This window comes from Pecten maximus, chromosome 11 (assembly GCF_902652985.1).
Source record: "Pecten maximus chromosome 11, xPecMax1.1, whole genome shotgun sequence".
Taxonomy (NCBI): domain Eukaryota; kingdom Metazoa; phylum Mollusca; class Bivalvia; order Pectinida; family Pectinidae; genus Pecten; species Pecten maximus.
This window is the reverse complement of record NC_047025.1, coordinates 32,022,235-32,040,316: the sequence shown is the minus strand read 5'-3', so window position 1 is coordinate 32,040,316 and position 18,082 is coordinate 32,022,235. Positions and strand designations below refer to the sequence as shown.

Genomic DNA, 18,082 nt, shown 5'->3' with positions numbered 1-18,082 from the left:
TACGTTTAGAGATTATAATATTGCAACACTCTCAACTTTTCTTTAAAAGATATGAAAGAGTCAGAGGCTTCCAGAATTGAAAAGAAACATGGCGACGATAGTGCGCGTAAAACGACGGCGTGCTGAAGAACCTGTAGAAAACATCCTCGTATCTTGTAAAAGAAGGAAAAATGACGAGGAAGATAACAGCTTACAAAGTAGTTTGAAGTTTGCCGGAACTACCAAATCACGGGTAAATTCAGATTGAAGAAGTTAGATATGTTACAGTTTATGGGAAGTAATTGCACAACTGCCATTGCTGTTCTACAGAGTAGGCCTAATATGTCATTATGTGTATATGACAAACGAATACAAAATGCTATTCAGGAATCTGTTTATCAGGTTGGGGAACTCGAAAACCACTGTGACATGCATATAATATGCAAACTTGCCTATCATATACGACAGTTTAATCCGAAGGTTTTTTTATGTTGATATCACCTATGCAAGGAAGATCATCAGAAAATTTGGACTAACGCCAGTTGAATAGCTTTGTTACTTCGTTCAAATAGCCAAAATCACTTTAAAATTACCTTTGGGAAAAAATTGTCTCATTTATCTATTAAATTATTAATTTAATTTATTAGATTGATGTGGATTTATATTGCAATTTTTGCTTGCGTTTTTCTCCATCCTGATTATTTTAACCAGAGACATATATAGAGAGATAAGAAACATCGCTATTTTCCCGTACAAGTGGTGGCTCCCTTTATTCGTGACCACTCAAGCATATCCCTTATTGAGAGCGCTTGTCCCCTATCAAACACATGCAAGCACAGGTAAATCTACTCCTATACGTATATGAGGTCTTATTCCACCTGATTACATTGGTGGATATTGCGACCTCATATCCCCTCAGCGTGTTTTTCTTGTAGCTGCCAGCGCCCTGATTCTAGGGCGCGACGAAAAAAGTGTCATAAACCATCTAAAACGATAATTCATGTTAACAAATATGTGTACGCTTACTTGTTGATGAAGTATCAATCCATTTATGCACAAACTGTTGATGGACACCTCTTAAATATAATTATATCCACAATAATTCACTTGCAACCTACTGTGTTAAATATTGGGTCACTAAAACAACTTTGCTGTTCCGGTTATTATAAAATACCGAATGCAAATAAAACGGAAAACGTAGCGTAATATTTTCACAGCGTTTCGTTTGTTTCGTCTATTTCAACTCCATATTTGGATAAACCGGAAATAACCTCGAGAGGTCACAATCAAAACAAGTATGGCGGTATATACAAATGGGACCTACTCTTAAACGACAAAAGAAGCTAATAATCACTGATCTTGGATATAGATATGGACACACGTTGTGTGACTTTGTGTATTTATGATAGATAAATAGAATAAGGTAGGTCAGATCATATGAAATGTGAGTAAAGATAACTTTTAAACGACTTTAATTAGGTGGGTCACAGCAACAGGTTTTATGCGCGGTGGTGATTAGAGGTTACATGACAGCCTGTCAAAAGTTTCCTGTCGTGTAAACCTCTAATATTATTGGAGTAAGGTAAATCGGGCTTTGCGCATGTGTGTATCAATGTACCGGAACTTATTTGACATGTTCTGGTTAATCCGCCATTACGTCGGACCAAAACATTGTCAATTTTAAATACACACAAAAGCACATCGTTTTATTTAGGCCACTATAAAAGTTACTTCATTATCCAAAAACTATCATACTTAAGGGATATACCGTAAATATTCGCGTATAGTGCGCACTTTTTAAACGAACATTAATGTTCGGTTATTGCCATCAAGAACTGGACTGAGAAATATGACCATATTTGGTAGCCACATTCACCAATACGCCATCTACTGTCTGTTTCAATGAAATATGGCTGCCCCCATTGCCTTACGCTTCAAATAATTTACTTGCAAAAACATCTTCGTTTTATGTAGTAGTTTTACCGAAAATGTTGAAATGTATTCAGTAGATGTTTTCAAGATGCATACGATTTGAGAAATGCATAACGCTAGCGAAATGTGAAGACTAAATGAACCTGAACTTTACGAATAACTCCAGGTTAATATATTTATGTAAACAAATATTGCGCAGGCGCATTCGTCTCCGGATGTTTAGAAAGTTTTGCTCTTCCGTGTTCATTCCAAAACGGCTGACATTATAGCATCGGTCTGCAAATATGTCCGCGATTTACTTAAATGTGTATTATATATATTCTAGAATGTTACATCATTATCAACTAGATGAATATTTCTATAATTTAGAGAAAGAAATATATCAATAACGGCATACGAGACGATACATTGTATCATACTATAGGTTACGCAGTACAGTAGATCTACATGTTTGCGAGAAAGGTAGATACTAGGTGGCATTTGTGGTCAGGGTGACTGGTCATAGCGTTAACATTGTCATCGATTTCCATATTCGATTTTCCTTTGACGAAAACGACCAATAAATCAAATGCAAATGATAATATCTTGTTTGCCATGTGCACGGGATTGGTTGTTGTAGGCGATACTTGGAACGTATTTACTGTTGTAAGGGAGGTAACTGCAAGATTACGGAAATCAAACGTTAAACCAATTTGATTGGTCGATTCTTCCATGACTTTGGCAGGGGGTTTACAATCGAAGTGACAGATAACTACGGCAATATATTCAGATGATATCAACAATAACACTTTTAGATACGTGTGGTCGGCAGTTGTCATGTTTAAAATGAACAATTATATAGCTTGTTTTTATTTCGGCAAAGTCGAGAATATTTACTGAAACGGACCACATGTGAAGCAGACTTGGAAATACCGAAACGAAGAAAAATGGGGCTCAATTATAATATAAATTGGCATTATTTTCAGGGAATTGACCCACATCTATGTTTTTCAATGCCTAATTGTATCATATGTAAAATATTAGAGGTTTACGAATTTTAAATTAATTTTTCATTTGCGAATCGCGGCCCGATTGTCGTTAGAGTTGAATTACCGAAATGGCCGATAGTGGACCCAAATCGATATTTTTACGAGAGAATGGACCCAATATAGGATCTATTAATCTTTGGTGTGTGTATAGAGACCATATGCATTTTTTTCCTTTACCTGGAAGTATTTTGAAAGAATTTGCAAAATACCGAATTCACGATCAAATTTTCGATTGTGACGAACTACTGAGACGGTGTTAAGTTCATGTTAAGTCAATCTGATTGAAATCAGCTGTTACATACATGTATGTACACATGGCTACGTTTACTATGCAATACGCCTACGTATTTTTTTTTCAAAGACGGAAAACGGAAATCCGGATTATCTAAAAACAAATGCAAAAAGACTTGTGATATTCACTTAATATAACATTCAGCCATTAATTGTTATTTGTAGTTTTATAACTTCTGAAATAGTGTGATCGATTCTCTATATAATATTGCTGTGGAACTTGTGTTATTTTTCAAACAAATTCATTTTGATAATTTTTTAATTTAGAACGTTCATCAAGTCATGTTCAAGACTTGAAATTCTCGCTACACCATACTTCAAACACAGTAATCAATGAATTGATAAATTGAAAATTGAAGTCAAGCAAATGAGTTAATATTTACCTAAATAATTTTTCAATATACAACACATGTTCAGATGACTATTTGTGCCATGCTGTTACAAGATTTCAGTTATAATTCTAAAATTGAATTAGTATGTAAATATATGTTATACTGTCAATATCCACAAAGCGAGTGTAGTCTACTGTACTCGGTCATGCCGTAGATAGCGGTACATATACGTACTGCTTACATCTCGTGCTTACTTGTGTGAACTATAAATCAATAACAAAAATGGTTCATATATTTCTATATATGACTTCACAAATTATACGGTGTCTGAAGATCTGAATGAAGTGAATAAACGATGTATTAAATTATTTTTATGAAATATTCAAGTCATAGATCATTCTTTTTTTAAAAGTACTGATTTCAGGTCCATTTTGGTAATTCAACTATAACGGCAATTAAAATACTTCTCGTTTTTTTGTTAAAGCTGGAAAACGGAAATCCGGATTATCTAAAAACAAATGCAAAAAGACTTGTGATAGTCACTTAATTTGATATTCAGCCGTTAATTATTATTTGTAGTTTTATAACTTTTGATATATTGTGATTGATTCTCTATATAATATTGCTGTGGAACTTGTGTTATTTTTCAAACAAATTCATTTTAATAATTTAATTTAAAATTTTCATCAAGTCATGATCAGGACTTGAAATTCTCACTACACCATACTTCAAACACGGAGTAATCAATGAATTGATAAACTGAAAATTTACCTTAAATAATTTTTCAATATACAACACATGTTCAGATGACTATTTGTGCCATGCTGTTACAAGATTTCAGTTACAATTCTAAAATTGAATTAGTATGTAAATATATGTTATCCTGTCAATATCCACAAAGCGAGTGTAGTTTACTGTACTCAAAGTCATGCCAGTAGATAGCGGTACATATACTTACTGCTTACATCTAGTGCTTACTTGTGTGAATAAATCAATAACAAAATGGTTCATATATTTCTATATATGACTTCACAAATTATGTGGTGTCTGAAGATCTGAATGAAGTGAATAAACGATGTATTACATTATTTTTATGAAATATTCAAGTCATAGATCATTCTCTTAAAAATATTGATTTCAAGTCCATTTTGGTAATTTTACTATGACGGCAATCAGGCCTAGAATGGCGAATAAGCCCCTAATATTTTACATATGATTAATTTTGACATTGGAGAACATAAAATTGTGTCCATTCTCTAAGCACTGGTAGAATGTACAGAATAGAGCTTCATAAATATATTCTCAAAATTACTAATTACCCCGGTAAATATAACATTTTACATAAACCTCCCATGACTGATGGTGAACCTAAATTTGCAAATCTCCTGTGTCATTCCAATTTTGATATGTGTAAATATATATACGTACTGTATATATATATATATATAGTTATAGATATGGAATGCTTCACAATTTGCATACAGTTATGGAATCTTATAACACCCCCAAAAATGTTCTCACCACATAAAGGTGTGATTTGTGCAATTACATTGCTGAATTGTGTGGTTCAGTATGATTGGATGATCAACATTGGAAAAGGACAATAAATAGGGAATGTGTCGTCCCAACGAATGGACTGTAATCTTTGTGATCAGGTTTGAAGTTGAAAATGAATCTTGAAGTTTTCTTTTCCTGTTTGCTGAATTATTCGATGAAGATAGTCTTTATCTGGTTGTTATTCTTTATCACATTGTTTACCATCCTGTAATTATACCAGAAGTTTATCTTCTCATATACAGATTTATTAACATCAAATGATTCCTGAACAAAAGGAGTCAAGTTTTTTTGTTTTGAAGTACCATAAATGCTTGAGTACAGTTTCAATAGGATACATTCCTAATTCGGGCCTTGATTAGCAGCTGTGGTTTTGGTTTTCAGTAATTCTTTATGTGTGTTTCATCATATTAAGTTGAAATACAACTATGTATGCCAAACTAACGATGGAACTAGCCTAAATTTAGTTCATATTAGAAGTTGGCATCAATAAGGTCACAGAGTCCTGGCTGTATTATAACTGATGATGCCTTCCCCAAAGAAAGAAAGACATATTTTATTTTCATTGATCCAAGATAGATCAACAAACTTCCAATTTCAATTAGGACCTTACAGAAACATGCATGTGTACAATCAAATCAGAACAGCTGCAAACATTTCAAATTATTTGCAATTAATTCCTAAACCGATATCAGTAAATTTATCAATTTAAAACTAAGAAGATTACTGATTTTGCATTAAACAATAATGTTCGTTTACAGTACTTCCAGTACTTTGATTTTCAAAAATTGACAAGTGAAAAAGACCACTGCGCACTATACGCAAGTACAAGCCTTTGCCCGTCAGTATGAATGTGATTTGAGATCGTTTCCTTCCACAGCAGGATTTTGATTTAATACTTATATATATATATAACATATAAAGCATTAAGAAAGTAATAGTTAACAAATAACCAAAGAAATGAATAGTTATTTTGTGTTTAATTCCTTGAAATTGTGTATTTGGATTTATCTTAGTCGATCGTGAGCCACACGTTCCATACACATACGATCTCACTTGAGCATGTTCCCATATTCAGGTCCAAAACAATGTATAATATCTCAATTAACATCAAACAAAATTTGAAATGATATAGCAGTACTTAGTTATTTCATACTTCTAAATTAATCACCTTATAAATCCAGAGTGTTGCCAGAAACTGATAGCGTTCAACTTGTTTATTTACGGAAGCTGTAACAGCACGCATGCGCAATTAGGCAAGGGTAACACTAATGCCTTTATCTCGTGCGGCAGTAAAATAAGATCTGACTGTGAAAACTACCGGGGTACTCTTATTTATCGTATGCACTGTACATTTATCCATTACAGATGTTTATTTCATTGATATAAAAGTTGTGACCAGCACGACGACAGCAGACTTGTTTCCGTACTGTACACAAAATGGCGGCCTGTGTTACATTACGTAGCTATACTCAGCTTACTAGTCAATCTTGTTATAATTGAGCTTAATTAGCTTTGTATATATATCATGGACAAATACCACAAAAGATCATACTTGCGTGAAAGTCACAAGGTAATTGAGGGTAGGATTAATTATTTTGTTTGTACAACATCGTAGATGGGACCGCTCCAATTTGCAAGCTGACTAGGCCTGTCGCGGTATAATGTAAACAACTTGTCAATCCAATGTGTCAAATCTGACCGGTAATTCCAATTAAATGGGGTAAATAAGCTTTCATAAGTTACAAATTCCTATCATCTTATGCTTTAGAATTCATCTACCGCGCAGTTGAATATTGAAAAAAAAAAAATGTTCATTTAATTTTTTTTTTTTTTTTTTGGAAATGAACCTCAAAAACGTACCTGCGCACTATACGCGAGTGCGCACTATACCCGATTATTTACGGTAGTCTTGATGATTATGCACATTGTTGTCATTAATCCGTATTTTTGAAAATCCATTGGATCCTATTCGACATGTCCTAGTTTTGTAATTAAGCCGCCATTACATCAGACCAAAACATCATCAATTTTAAATGCACACAAAAAGCACATCGTTTTATTTAGGCCTCTACAAAAGTTACTACATTATCCAAAAACTATCATACTTATGGGATATGGTCTTGTTTATCATGCACATTGTTGTCATTTATCCGTATTTTCGAAAATTGGAGATTCCCGCCGATCTTCCCTGCGGTGTGCTTGACTTTCACACTCAAAATACAAACACTTTGACAGCAAATTAAATTGTGGTATATTTCATATTGATGACACATTTGCACTTTGATATTAATACAATTAAAGCATGTCATTGGATCTGGGTGATGATTTTGAATAGAAATTATTGATAATTATGTGTCTGGTTTTCAAGTTTTCTCCAATATGGCGTCAGGTGAAGACTGAACGGAGCGTCCGAAAAGGATTGTGGGAAGGTCAGGGGCCACCACGTAAACATAGGGGCAAATAGAGTGTAGCCAATCTCTCTATATATTATGTCTCTGCTTTAACCTTTTTGTAAAAATGAACTATGTTGATTTGGTAACTGGGTAACATTGGATATAAACCATAATTAATGGAAGGTAATAATAACAATGTTTATTAGGTGTGGCATATAAAATGTACATAGTGTTAAATAAATGGTCTTTGTCATTCAGCTGACGGAGCATGGCTATGCCTGAGCCTCTTTGGCTCAGGAGGTATAGACTCAAAGCCGTGCCTTATCACACAGGAGATATCCATTCCTGGCAAGCACTCAACAAAAGCAGGATATTTTGTGTTCTTTTACATGTTTAAGTCAAGATAAAATGATCAAAGCATATTTTGAAGTATCCTGGTAAATTTCTTTCAGGATGATGTATCCAAACACATTCGTGATGCTATCAGGAAAGAAAAACTGCAAAAAGAATACAAACAGCACCATGTGGATATAGCTTATAATGCCCGACAAAATCACAGACAGCAGGTGAAGGCAGCAAGGTTCAAGGTCACCTCAAGCTTCAGGGCTTTAGCTCTGGATAATTTAGATCTTGCAGATGATGAAACAGACTTTGAGAATAAAGAAAACCAGAAACCAAGTAGTGAAGAGGATGACAAAGGTAGCTCTGCAGTGGTAAATAAGTCAGAGAGTGATGCTAGTGATAACCAAGCCGCCAGCAGCAGCGTATTTCAGTTAATTGATGTAGAAGCGCCAGGTGGTGCTGGGGCGGTGCGATCCTACGAATCCCTCATACAGGTACAGTATTCCACATTGTGAGGATTTAGTGACAAATTGATATTCTATATATTTGGATATGAGTAGTTTTATACCGTATTTGACCTAATAAGGGCGCAGGGCATGGGTCATTGACAGTGGGGGCGCCCTTATTTAGATTAATTATTCTGAAGTTTTATGAAACAGACTATACCTTATAGCAGAATACCCAAGGTTGTGGAAACGGTAAAATATTCAGTCATAAAAATATTCCAGATGAAGATATCTATTCATTATCATATATTAAGCTTAAACATCACTAGAATATTCCTGTAAACTTGTAAACCATGCCAGCTGATCTTTAGACCAGAGAATCTATTTATATAGACACAGGTGATTTCCCAGATCATATCAGACATCCTTTTCTTTGACCTAGTAATTGATTTACAATGTCTTTTACTAGCTTTCTGTTCTGAACAAAAGTTATTTATCAACAAGAATGAAGTCTTTTACTTTATCTACAAATAAAGATGGTAAGTTATTATTTGTATGCATGTTTAGTTTCGGGTGCTCTTTGCACTGACATGTGATCTGTTGGAAGACACAATGTGGCAAAAACTTGTGTTCCAGTTACTTAATTTGCTGAAGAAAACACATGAATTATTATTTTTGAACACCATTTTGACACTCAGCCAAAGATTTATTTCCTTGAAAAAGGTAGGAGCGCCCTTATTAGGGCAGGCACCTTTATTAGGTCAAATACGGTATTTATTTATGTTTTTAACTCATTTGACAAGTGAGATATTGAAAGTAGGTAAAGGTTATTCATTTGAACAATCTTGGTAGCCTTCCATCACAGCTTGGTATTGTATACACAGAAACACAATTGTTTATTAAATAAATAAAATTTTGCTTTCTTGGTTTTTGACATCAGGAATCTCAGAGCAGCAGTGGTATCACCTGTAACTCGGTTCCACTAGTACGAGAACAAGTTCCCCAAACACAGGATGAGGATTATGTGTACGACTTGTATTTTACAAATAACAGAGACTTTAGCTTTAAACTTCTAGAAAGTGCATTGACAATAGAGGCATTTGGTGATGATTTGGTTTATGAAGATATGCCACACCAGGAGGAAGAGCATGTGTATGAAGAGGAAGATGATAGTAATGATGAGGACAATTGGAGGAATGACTATCCAGATGAAGATCCCCACTTCCTCGATAACCAGCTAGAAACAGACTTTTTCTATGGGGGTGGTAAGATATAGTGTCACTGTTTTTACTTTCCGTATGTAATGGATACCATGATTGATAAGTATATAAACTTTGAATTTCACAATGAAAGGTGAAGGTCACAAAACACACTTGTCCAATTTTTAGCCCACCATCATCAGATGGTGGGCTATTCAAATCGCCCTGCGTCCGTGGTCCGTCCGTCCGTCCGTCCGTCCGTCCCTCCGTCCGTCCGTAAACAATTCTTGTTATCGCTAATCCTCAGAAAGTACTGAAGGGATCTTTCTCAAATTTCATATGTGGGTTTCCCTTGGTGCCTAGTTATGCATATTGCATTTTGAGACCAATCGGAAAACAACATGGCCGACAGGCAGCCATCTTGGATTTTGACAATTGAAGTTTGTTATCGCTATTTCTGAGAAAGTACTGAAGGTATCTTTCTCAAATTTCATATGTAAGCTCCCCTTGGTGCTTAGTTATGCATATTGCATTTTGAGACCAATCGGAAAACAACATGGCCGACAGGCAGCCATCTTGGATTTTGACAATTGAAGTTTGTTATCGCTATTTCTGAGAAAGTACTGAAGGGATCTTTCTCAAATTTCATATGTAGGTTTCCCTTGGTGCCTAGTTGTGCATGTTGCATTTTGAGACCAATCGGAAAACAACATGGCCGACAGGCAGCCATCTTGGATTTTGACAATTGAAGTTTGTTATCGCTATTTCTGAGAAAGTACTGAAGGGATCTTTCTCAAATTTCATATGTAGATTCCCCTTGGTGCCTAGTTATGCATGTTGCATTTTGAGACCAATCGGAAAACAACATGGCCGACAGGCAGCCATCTTGGATTTTGATAATTGAAGATTGTTATCACTATTTCTGAGAAAGTACTGAAGGGATCTTTCTCAAATTTCATATGTAGGTTTCCCTTGGTGCCTAGTTATGCATATTGCATTTTGAGACCAATCGGAAAACAACATGGCCGACAGGCAGCCATCTTGGATTTTGACAATTGAAGTTTGTTATCGCTATTTCTGAGAAAGTACTGGAGGGATCTTTCTCAAATTTCATATGTAGATTCCCCTTGGTGCCTAGTTATGCATATTGCATTTTGAGACCAATCGGAAAATAACATGGCCGACAGGCAGCCATCTTGAATTTTGACAATTGAAGTTTGTTATCGCTATTTCTGAGAAAGTACTGAAGGGATCTTTCTCAAATTTCATATGTAGGTTCCCCTTTGTGCCTAGTTATGCATATTGCATTTTGAGACCTATCGGAAAACAACATGGCTAACAGGCAGCCATCTTGGATTTTGACAATTGAAGTTTGTTATCGCTATTTCTGAGAAAGTACTGAAGGGATCTTTCTCAAACATTTTTGCAAGTTCTCCTTGGTCTGTAGTTCTGCATATTGCATCTAATTCTTGGGACCAATAGGAAAACAACATGGCCGACAGGCAGCCATCTTTGATTTTGACAATTGAAGTTTGTTATCGCTATTTATCAGAAATTGCTGAAGGGATCTTTGTGAAATTTCATTTGTAGGTTGCCCTCTGTGCCTAGTTATGCATATTGGATTTTGAGACCAGTCAGAAAACAACCTGCCCGACAGGCAGCCATCTTGTATTTTGACAATTGAAGTTTGTTATCGCTATTTTACAGAAGGTAATGAAGGGATCTTTCTCAAATTTCATATGTAGGTTCCCCTTGGTCCCTGGTGTTGCATTTTGGGACCAATCCGAAAACAACAGACAGCCATTATCGCTAAATCTCAAAATTTTATATATAGGTTCCCCTTGTTTGAAAAGTACTAGAGGGCTGTTTCTGAATTTACACAGATTAGTAAGACTTAGAGGAAGGGAAAAGTAGAGAAAAGATCAATCAGACATGGAACCAATGAAGATCATTCAATGGTGGGCGCCAAGATCCCTCTGGGGTCTCTTGTTTAGACTGATATTGATTATTGTCCTGTATCTTATGGTATGTCATATATAAATTCTGATCTTGTAGTTTCATTTTCCCCGTGATTTTGAATTACTTAGATGTTGTCTTTCTTTTTTAGCCCACCATCATCAGATGGTGGGCTATTCAAATCGCCCTGCGTCCGTGGTCCGTGGTCCGTCCGTCCCTCCGTCCGTCCCTCCCTCCGTCCGTCCGTCCCTCCGTCCGTAAACAATTCTTGTTATCGCTATTTCTCAGAAAGTACTGAAGGGATCTTTCTCAAATTTCATATGTAGGTTCCCCTTGGTGCCTAGTTATGCATATTGCATTTTGAGACCAATCTGAAAACAACATGGCCGACAGGCAGCCATCTTGGATTTTGACAATTGAAGTTTGTTATCGCTATTTCTGAGAAAGTACTAAAGGGATCTTTCTCAAATTTCATATGAAGGTTCCCCTTGGTGCCTAGTTATGCATATTGCGTTTTGAGACCAATCGGAAAACAACATGGCCGACAGGCAGCCATCTTGGATTTTGACAATTGAAGTTTGTTATCGCTATTTCTGAGAAAGTACTGAAGGGATCTTTCTCAAATTTCATATGAAGGTTCCCCTTGGTGCCTAGTTATGCATATTGCGTTTTGAGACCAATCCGAAAACAACATGGCCGACAGGCAGCCATCTTGGATTTTGACAATTGAAGTTTGTTATCGCTATTTCTGAGAAAGTACTGAAGGGATCTTTCTCAAATTTCATATGTAGGTTCCCCTTAGTGCCTAGTTATGTAAATTGCGATTTGAGACCAATCGGAAAACAACATGGCCGACAGGCAGCCATCTTGGATTTTGACAATTGAAGTTTTGTTATCGCTATTTCTGAGAAAGTACTGAATGGATTTTTCTGAAATTTCAGATGTAGGTTTCACTCGGTGCCTAGTTATGCATATTGCATTTTGGGACCAATCCGAAAACAACATGGCCGACAGGCAGCCATCTTGGATTTTGACAATTGAAGTTTGTTATCACTATTTCTGAGAAAGTACTGAATGGATCTTTCTCAAATTTCAGATGTAGGTTTCCCTCGGTGCCTAGTTATGCATATTGCATTTTGAGACCAATCTGAAAATAACATGGCCGACAGGCAGCCATCTTGGATTTTGACAATTGAAGTTTGTTATCGCTATTTCTGAGAAAGTACTGAAGGGATCTTTCTCAAATTTCATATGGAGGTTCCCCTTGGTGCCTAGTTATGCATATTGCGATTTGAGACCAATCGGAAACAACATGGCCGACAGGCAGCCATCTTGGATTTTGACAATTGAAGATTGTTATCGCTATTTCTGAGAAAGTACTGAAGGGATCTTTCTCAAATTTCATATGGAGGTTCCCCTTGGTGCCTAGTTATGCATATTGCGATTTGAGACCAATCGGAAAACAACATGGCCGACAGGCAGCCATCTTGGATTTTGACAATTGAAGATTGTTATCGCTATTTCTGAGAAAGTACTGAAGGGATCTTTCTCAAATTTCATATGAAGGTTCCCCTTGGTGCCTAGTTATGCATATTGCGATTTGAGACCAATCCGAAAACAACATGGCCGACAGGCAGCCATCTTGGATTTTGACAATTGAAGTTTGTTATCGCTATTTCTGAGAAAGTACTGAAGGGATCTTTCTCAAATTTCATATGTAGGTTCCCCTTGGTGCCTAGTTTTGCATATTGCGATTTGAGACCAATCGGAAAACAACATGGCCGACAGGCAGCCATCTTGGATTTTGACAATTGAAGTTTGTTATCACTATTTCTGAGAAAGTATTTAAGGGATCTTTCTCAAATTTCATATGTAAGTTTCCCTTGTCGCCTAGTTATGCATATTGCATTTTGAGACCAATCGGAAAATAACATGGCCGACAGGCAGCCATCTTGGATTTTGACAATTGAAGTTTGTTATCGCTATTTTTGAGAAAGTACTGAAGGGATCTTTCTCAAATTTCATATGGAGGTTCCCCTTGGTGCCTCGTTATGCTTATTGCATTTTGAGATCAATTGGAAAACAATATGGCCGACAGACCGCCATCTTGGATTTTGACAATTGAAGTTTGTTATCTCTATTTCTCAAATTACTGAATGGATCTTTCTCAAATTTCATAAGTAGGTTCCCCTTGGTCCCTTGTATTGCATTTTTGGACCAGTCTGTCCTGAAAACAACCTGGCAAACAAACAGCCATTATCGTTAAATCTCAAATTTCTTATATAGCTAGGATTCCCTTGTTTGAAAAGTACTGGAGGGATGTCTCAATTTGCACAGATTAGTAAAATGAAGGGAAAAGTAGAGAAAAGATCAATCTGACATGGAACCTATGAAGATCATTCAATGGTGGGCGCCAAGATCCCTCTGGGATCTCTTGTTTAAAGTTAATATGATATTTTTGGTAAAACATGCATTCATAAACAATTAATATAAAATTTGTTAGATCATCTATTGCAGTAGTATTTTCAATATATACACTTCCAATTTTAAACCACAGTAATATTGAATAGATACTTTAACAGTATATGTAAGTACCAGTTTAATGAGAGGATTATTCATTCTAAAGATTGTATCAGATATAAAAGACTTCCAGAGAAATAAGGACTGACAGTAATATGTTGTTGACAGATGTGATAGAACGACAAGCCTTTGCCGACACTGGTGATGCTGGATTGGCAGAGTGGATGCACACTCGCTGCAACATAGGTAAACCTTCATCTTCAGCAAACTTTACCAGTACACTGTATATAGAACAACATTGAAATGTAAATACATATATAGAGATAGGAATTACTGTAAAATGTACTATGTAGATACCTACATACATGTTCTTTTAGTTTTTGTTGATTCAGTCAGAGTTTTTAGGTCACCTGACTTTTGTCTCAGGTGACCTTTTCTAATTGCCTTTAGTCAAACAAAATTGTGAATTATATGGCCCTCTCCCCACCATATTAACGAAAATAAAAAAAAAATCCTTCTCAAATCCCAAATGAAGTAGAATCTAATAGATAGAAGTATTTGAAAGTGCTTTATCAAAATTGTGAATCTCATGACCACAGGGTCTCACATTTGCCCCTGGTGAGGGGATATATAAGCTTTACTAAAGTTTATATAGGGAAATCACATTTTTGACTATTATTTATTGAATTTCTATTGGAATTCTTTCTAACTTGGTTTAAATTAATAGACTAGTATGACAGTTTGATGGTATGCACATGTTGGCCCTGACTGACCCCCAGGGCTGATGGGTGGGCCAAAAAGGGACAAATTAACTGAATTACAGAGCAACCCGCTTATTTGCATAGCCCTTTTTCCATGACAAAATATGCAAATAACCGGAGTATTCGTATAGGCAGAGTTGGGTTTTGGCCCCTCTTATACACTATGTAGATCGTCAGGTCGTTACTCAAAATGGGCGCTATATATATATGATTGTTTACGTTATTTGCATTAAAAATATATTTTAAAAAAAAAAGCAGTATTTAAAATATAAGAGTAAATACAAAATACATGGGTTGTTATTTGTAAATGTACAAATATTTGCATATACATGTACTTCATCGTTTACTACTCGTCACTCTGAGTCTCTGGGTCGGATATCAGTCATACACGCGTGGGTTGGCACTACGATGTACAATGTCATCGTTTCAAATAACATTCATTATCGTCTCGAGATGCGTTTTGTTCCTGCTATGAGTATATTAGTTGTTTGACCATAGATGATGAACTGCTTAAGCAATAGACTTCTTAAATGACCGTGAGATGTGTATTGTCGTTTGGATTTGTTTTGGAAAATGGCGCGCACACACACAAAGAGTTGTCGTTCATTACACATATGCCCCCACAATGCAACGCGCCTAGTAAACAATCATGGCGATTGCAACCTGCCTCAGCGAGTGTTCAAGTGCACAGAACACAGGTTTGGATCGATGCTATAATAAATAAACAAATCTCATCAAAAGATGAGGCATATGCAATATTTTATTCAGTAATTCTTCTGCACATTGCTACTGATATGGTCTGGATAATAACTTAATGTCGATATCGATGCATCGAACGTAACCTGTAATGACGAAGTGTGAACCAATGATAAGATAACATTGTACATCGTGTCGAATCAGTATGTAAGTTAAAACACTTTTCATAAAATTTTTATTACGGGAAAATCACAAAAATACCCTAAAATGAATTAAAACTTTTCGATTTTTTGGAATTTTTATATGCATATAAGCGGGAGTCAATGTTTTAGTCGATGCAAATAACCGATACGCAAATAAGTGGGCTCCTCTGTATTTCATAACTCATGATCAGGTGACTGTTATGGCCCATGGGCCTGTTGTTCAAGGTAAATTCTAGTATAGGTGTACATGTACATTGAGAAATGTTTCCAAACAGCATTTTGGTTTTCAATTTCTGACTTAGATATATATGGGTTATGGGGAATGTATTGTGATCGTAAGCCTCAATGAAGACATGACACTGTAGCTAGCTGATAATTACTCTATAGATAGGTCAGCTTTGTTTGAATATTGAAAAAAAAACCACTTACTGAACCACAAATCTTAGTAATATTTGATGTAAAGCTTTTTGGGACAAAAGGTTGATGAGTTAATCAAAAGTATTGCCTTTCAAATTATTTTCATAATCATTTATAGTTAAAATGTAGTGTTGTTTAGCACTGACTTCAATATTCCTTTACAAAAAAGGAAATTAAAGGGAAAACAATCATCGTTTGCAGATGGTAAAATATAAATCAGATGTTCAGACTAGTAAATCAGACTGTACCATAGTTACTCTTTAATGAATTTTGTTCATGCCACAACAAATTATGATATCTCAATTAAGTACATTTCATAACATGTTTACTTTATAGTTTGTATTTGTGAAAAATTGATCCTGATACAAAAAAAAAATGTGTGACACACCCACTACTTTAAGATTTCAGAGAATATATATACAAAGCTTATTGTTTGTTTGCAGAAGATGATGATGAGCTGTCAAGTGAAGATGAGAATTCGGCCTACTTTGGCGAGCCTTTGAATGCCAGTAGCAGTTACAATAGTTATCACCGCAAGGTTCAAAGAGAAATGGAGGAAGGTCACACTGATCCTGATGATGATGATGAAAATGACTGAAAAAATGTTTTAAATTGACCTTTTAGATTAAGCCTTTCCATATGGATAGAACATAGTACTAGTGGATGTTGTAAAAGTGGAGCTGTACTATCGTTCAGCCAGACTCGAGTTAATTACAACACTATACCTCTTAACAAGACTTACATGCAATTCAGTCATTAAGTTGTAGAAAGGATGAGTCGGATCACGGAATACACCGATTATGTAGACTTGCATAGGGAATGACCATTGAAATGTTCCTTACATTCTTGTCCAGGGAATGCAGATGGGATTTCCTTTCAGCAAGAGATATTTCATGGCAGAAAACCATTTAACTGAATGTAATTGTGTGTTAATAAATATTTATGAATAAGTTTGCCATATTTCTAATCTTTTAGCTCATCAGTGTGGACAAGTGAGCTTATGTTGTGGTGTAATGTCCATTGTTAGTCGTCAACTCAAATTCTTCTGACACTTTAGTAACTAAAATGCATTGTGTATCAAAATGGGATGAAGGCTATCAAATAATTAAATAAATGACCTTGGCCTATGTTCAAGGTCACCAAGGTCTTCTTACAGGTATAAAGATCTTAATACATATAAATTACTTTGCAATGACTACAGTGGCTCTGGATGGATAATTTCTGACAGAAGTCATCATCACAGTAGTGTATGCACAGTACAGAAATTTGTTCTATAACCAAGGGCTTTTGAGTTATGCTATTGATCAAGTATCAAGTTTGGAGTAAGTATACCATATCTTCAATGAGTCTTGCATTATGATATTAGTTGAGTACCATGTACATCTGGTAATAAATGACTGACCCACAGTGATCAACTTATAGAACCAGTATTTCATGATTTTTTGGTTAATGGCATGCTGGTCAAATTTTGAATGACCTTGCATACATGTACTTTCAATGTTTTCGTCGTGTATTTTGAAGTAAAAACACCCAAGAAGGTCCAACAAAGACCTAGCTATGTCTGACAAACCCGCATCTTGGTAACTCTCTTTATAAGCTACAGAACAAGATAAAATTACTTCTGACAGTCCTATGTGTTGCAAATATGACATAAACTTCAAGTTCCCACTATTTCTCATATGAACATGAAAAAGTAATGAAAAAATAAATAGAAAAGGTGATGAAGAAACAGGATTGTATATAAAAATCAGTTACTCTGTGGGGCGCCTAGGAGCAGATAAGTCTTGATGTAGAATTTAAAATAACTGTTTCTGAACAAAATTATATAAGCTAATTTCCTTGTCATACCTGATAATACCTTAGATATGGATATAGAGTCAAATTTTGCCTGCCTCCATCAACTAACTGATTACATGTACTGATTTCTGTATCAGGGTCAGTCTTCATGTCCATAAGATCTCTGCTGTTTAGTGTCTTCTGTTATTCTCTTTCCAAGAATGTGATTTCACAAATAGGTCTCGATCATTATT

General features: G+C 35.6%; 1 protein-coding gene across 1 annotated transcript; it reads left to right on the top strand.

The window, feature by feature from the left end:
* Positions 1-32: 32 nt before the first annotated feature.
* On the top strand, positions 33-17,003 carry LOC117337216 (probable RNA polymerase II nuclear localization protein SLC7A6OS). The gene is made up of 5 exons (XM_033898082.1): positions 33-232; positions 7,965-8,348; positions 9,241-9,565; positions 14,144-14,221; positions 16,496-17,003. Exons 1-5 carry the CDS (start codon positions 89-91, stop codon positions 16,648-16,650), a joined length of 1,086 nt encoding a protein of 361 aa, XP_033753973.1. The 5' UTR covers positions 33-88; the 3' UTR covers positions 16,651-17,003.
* Positions 17,004-18,082: the final 1,079 nt, after the last annotated feature.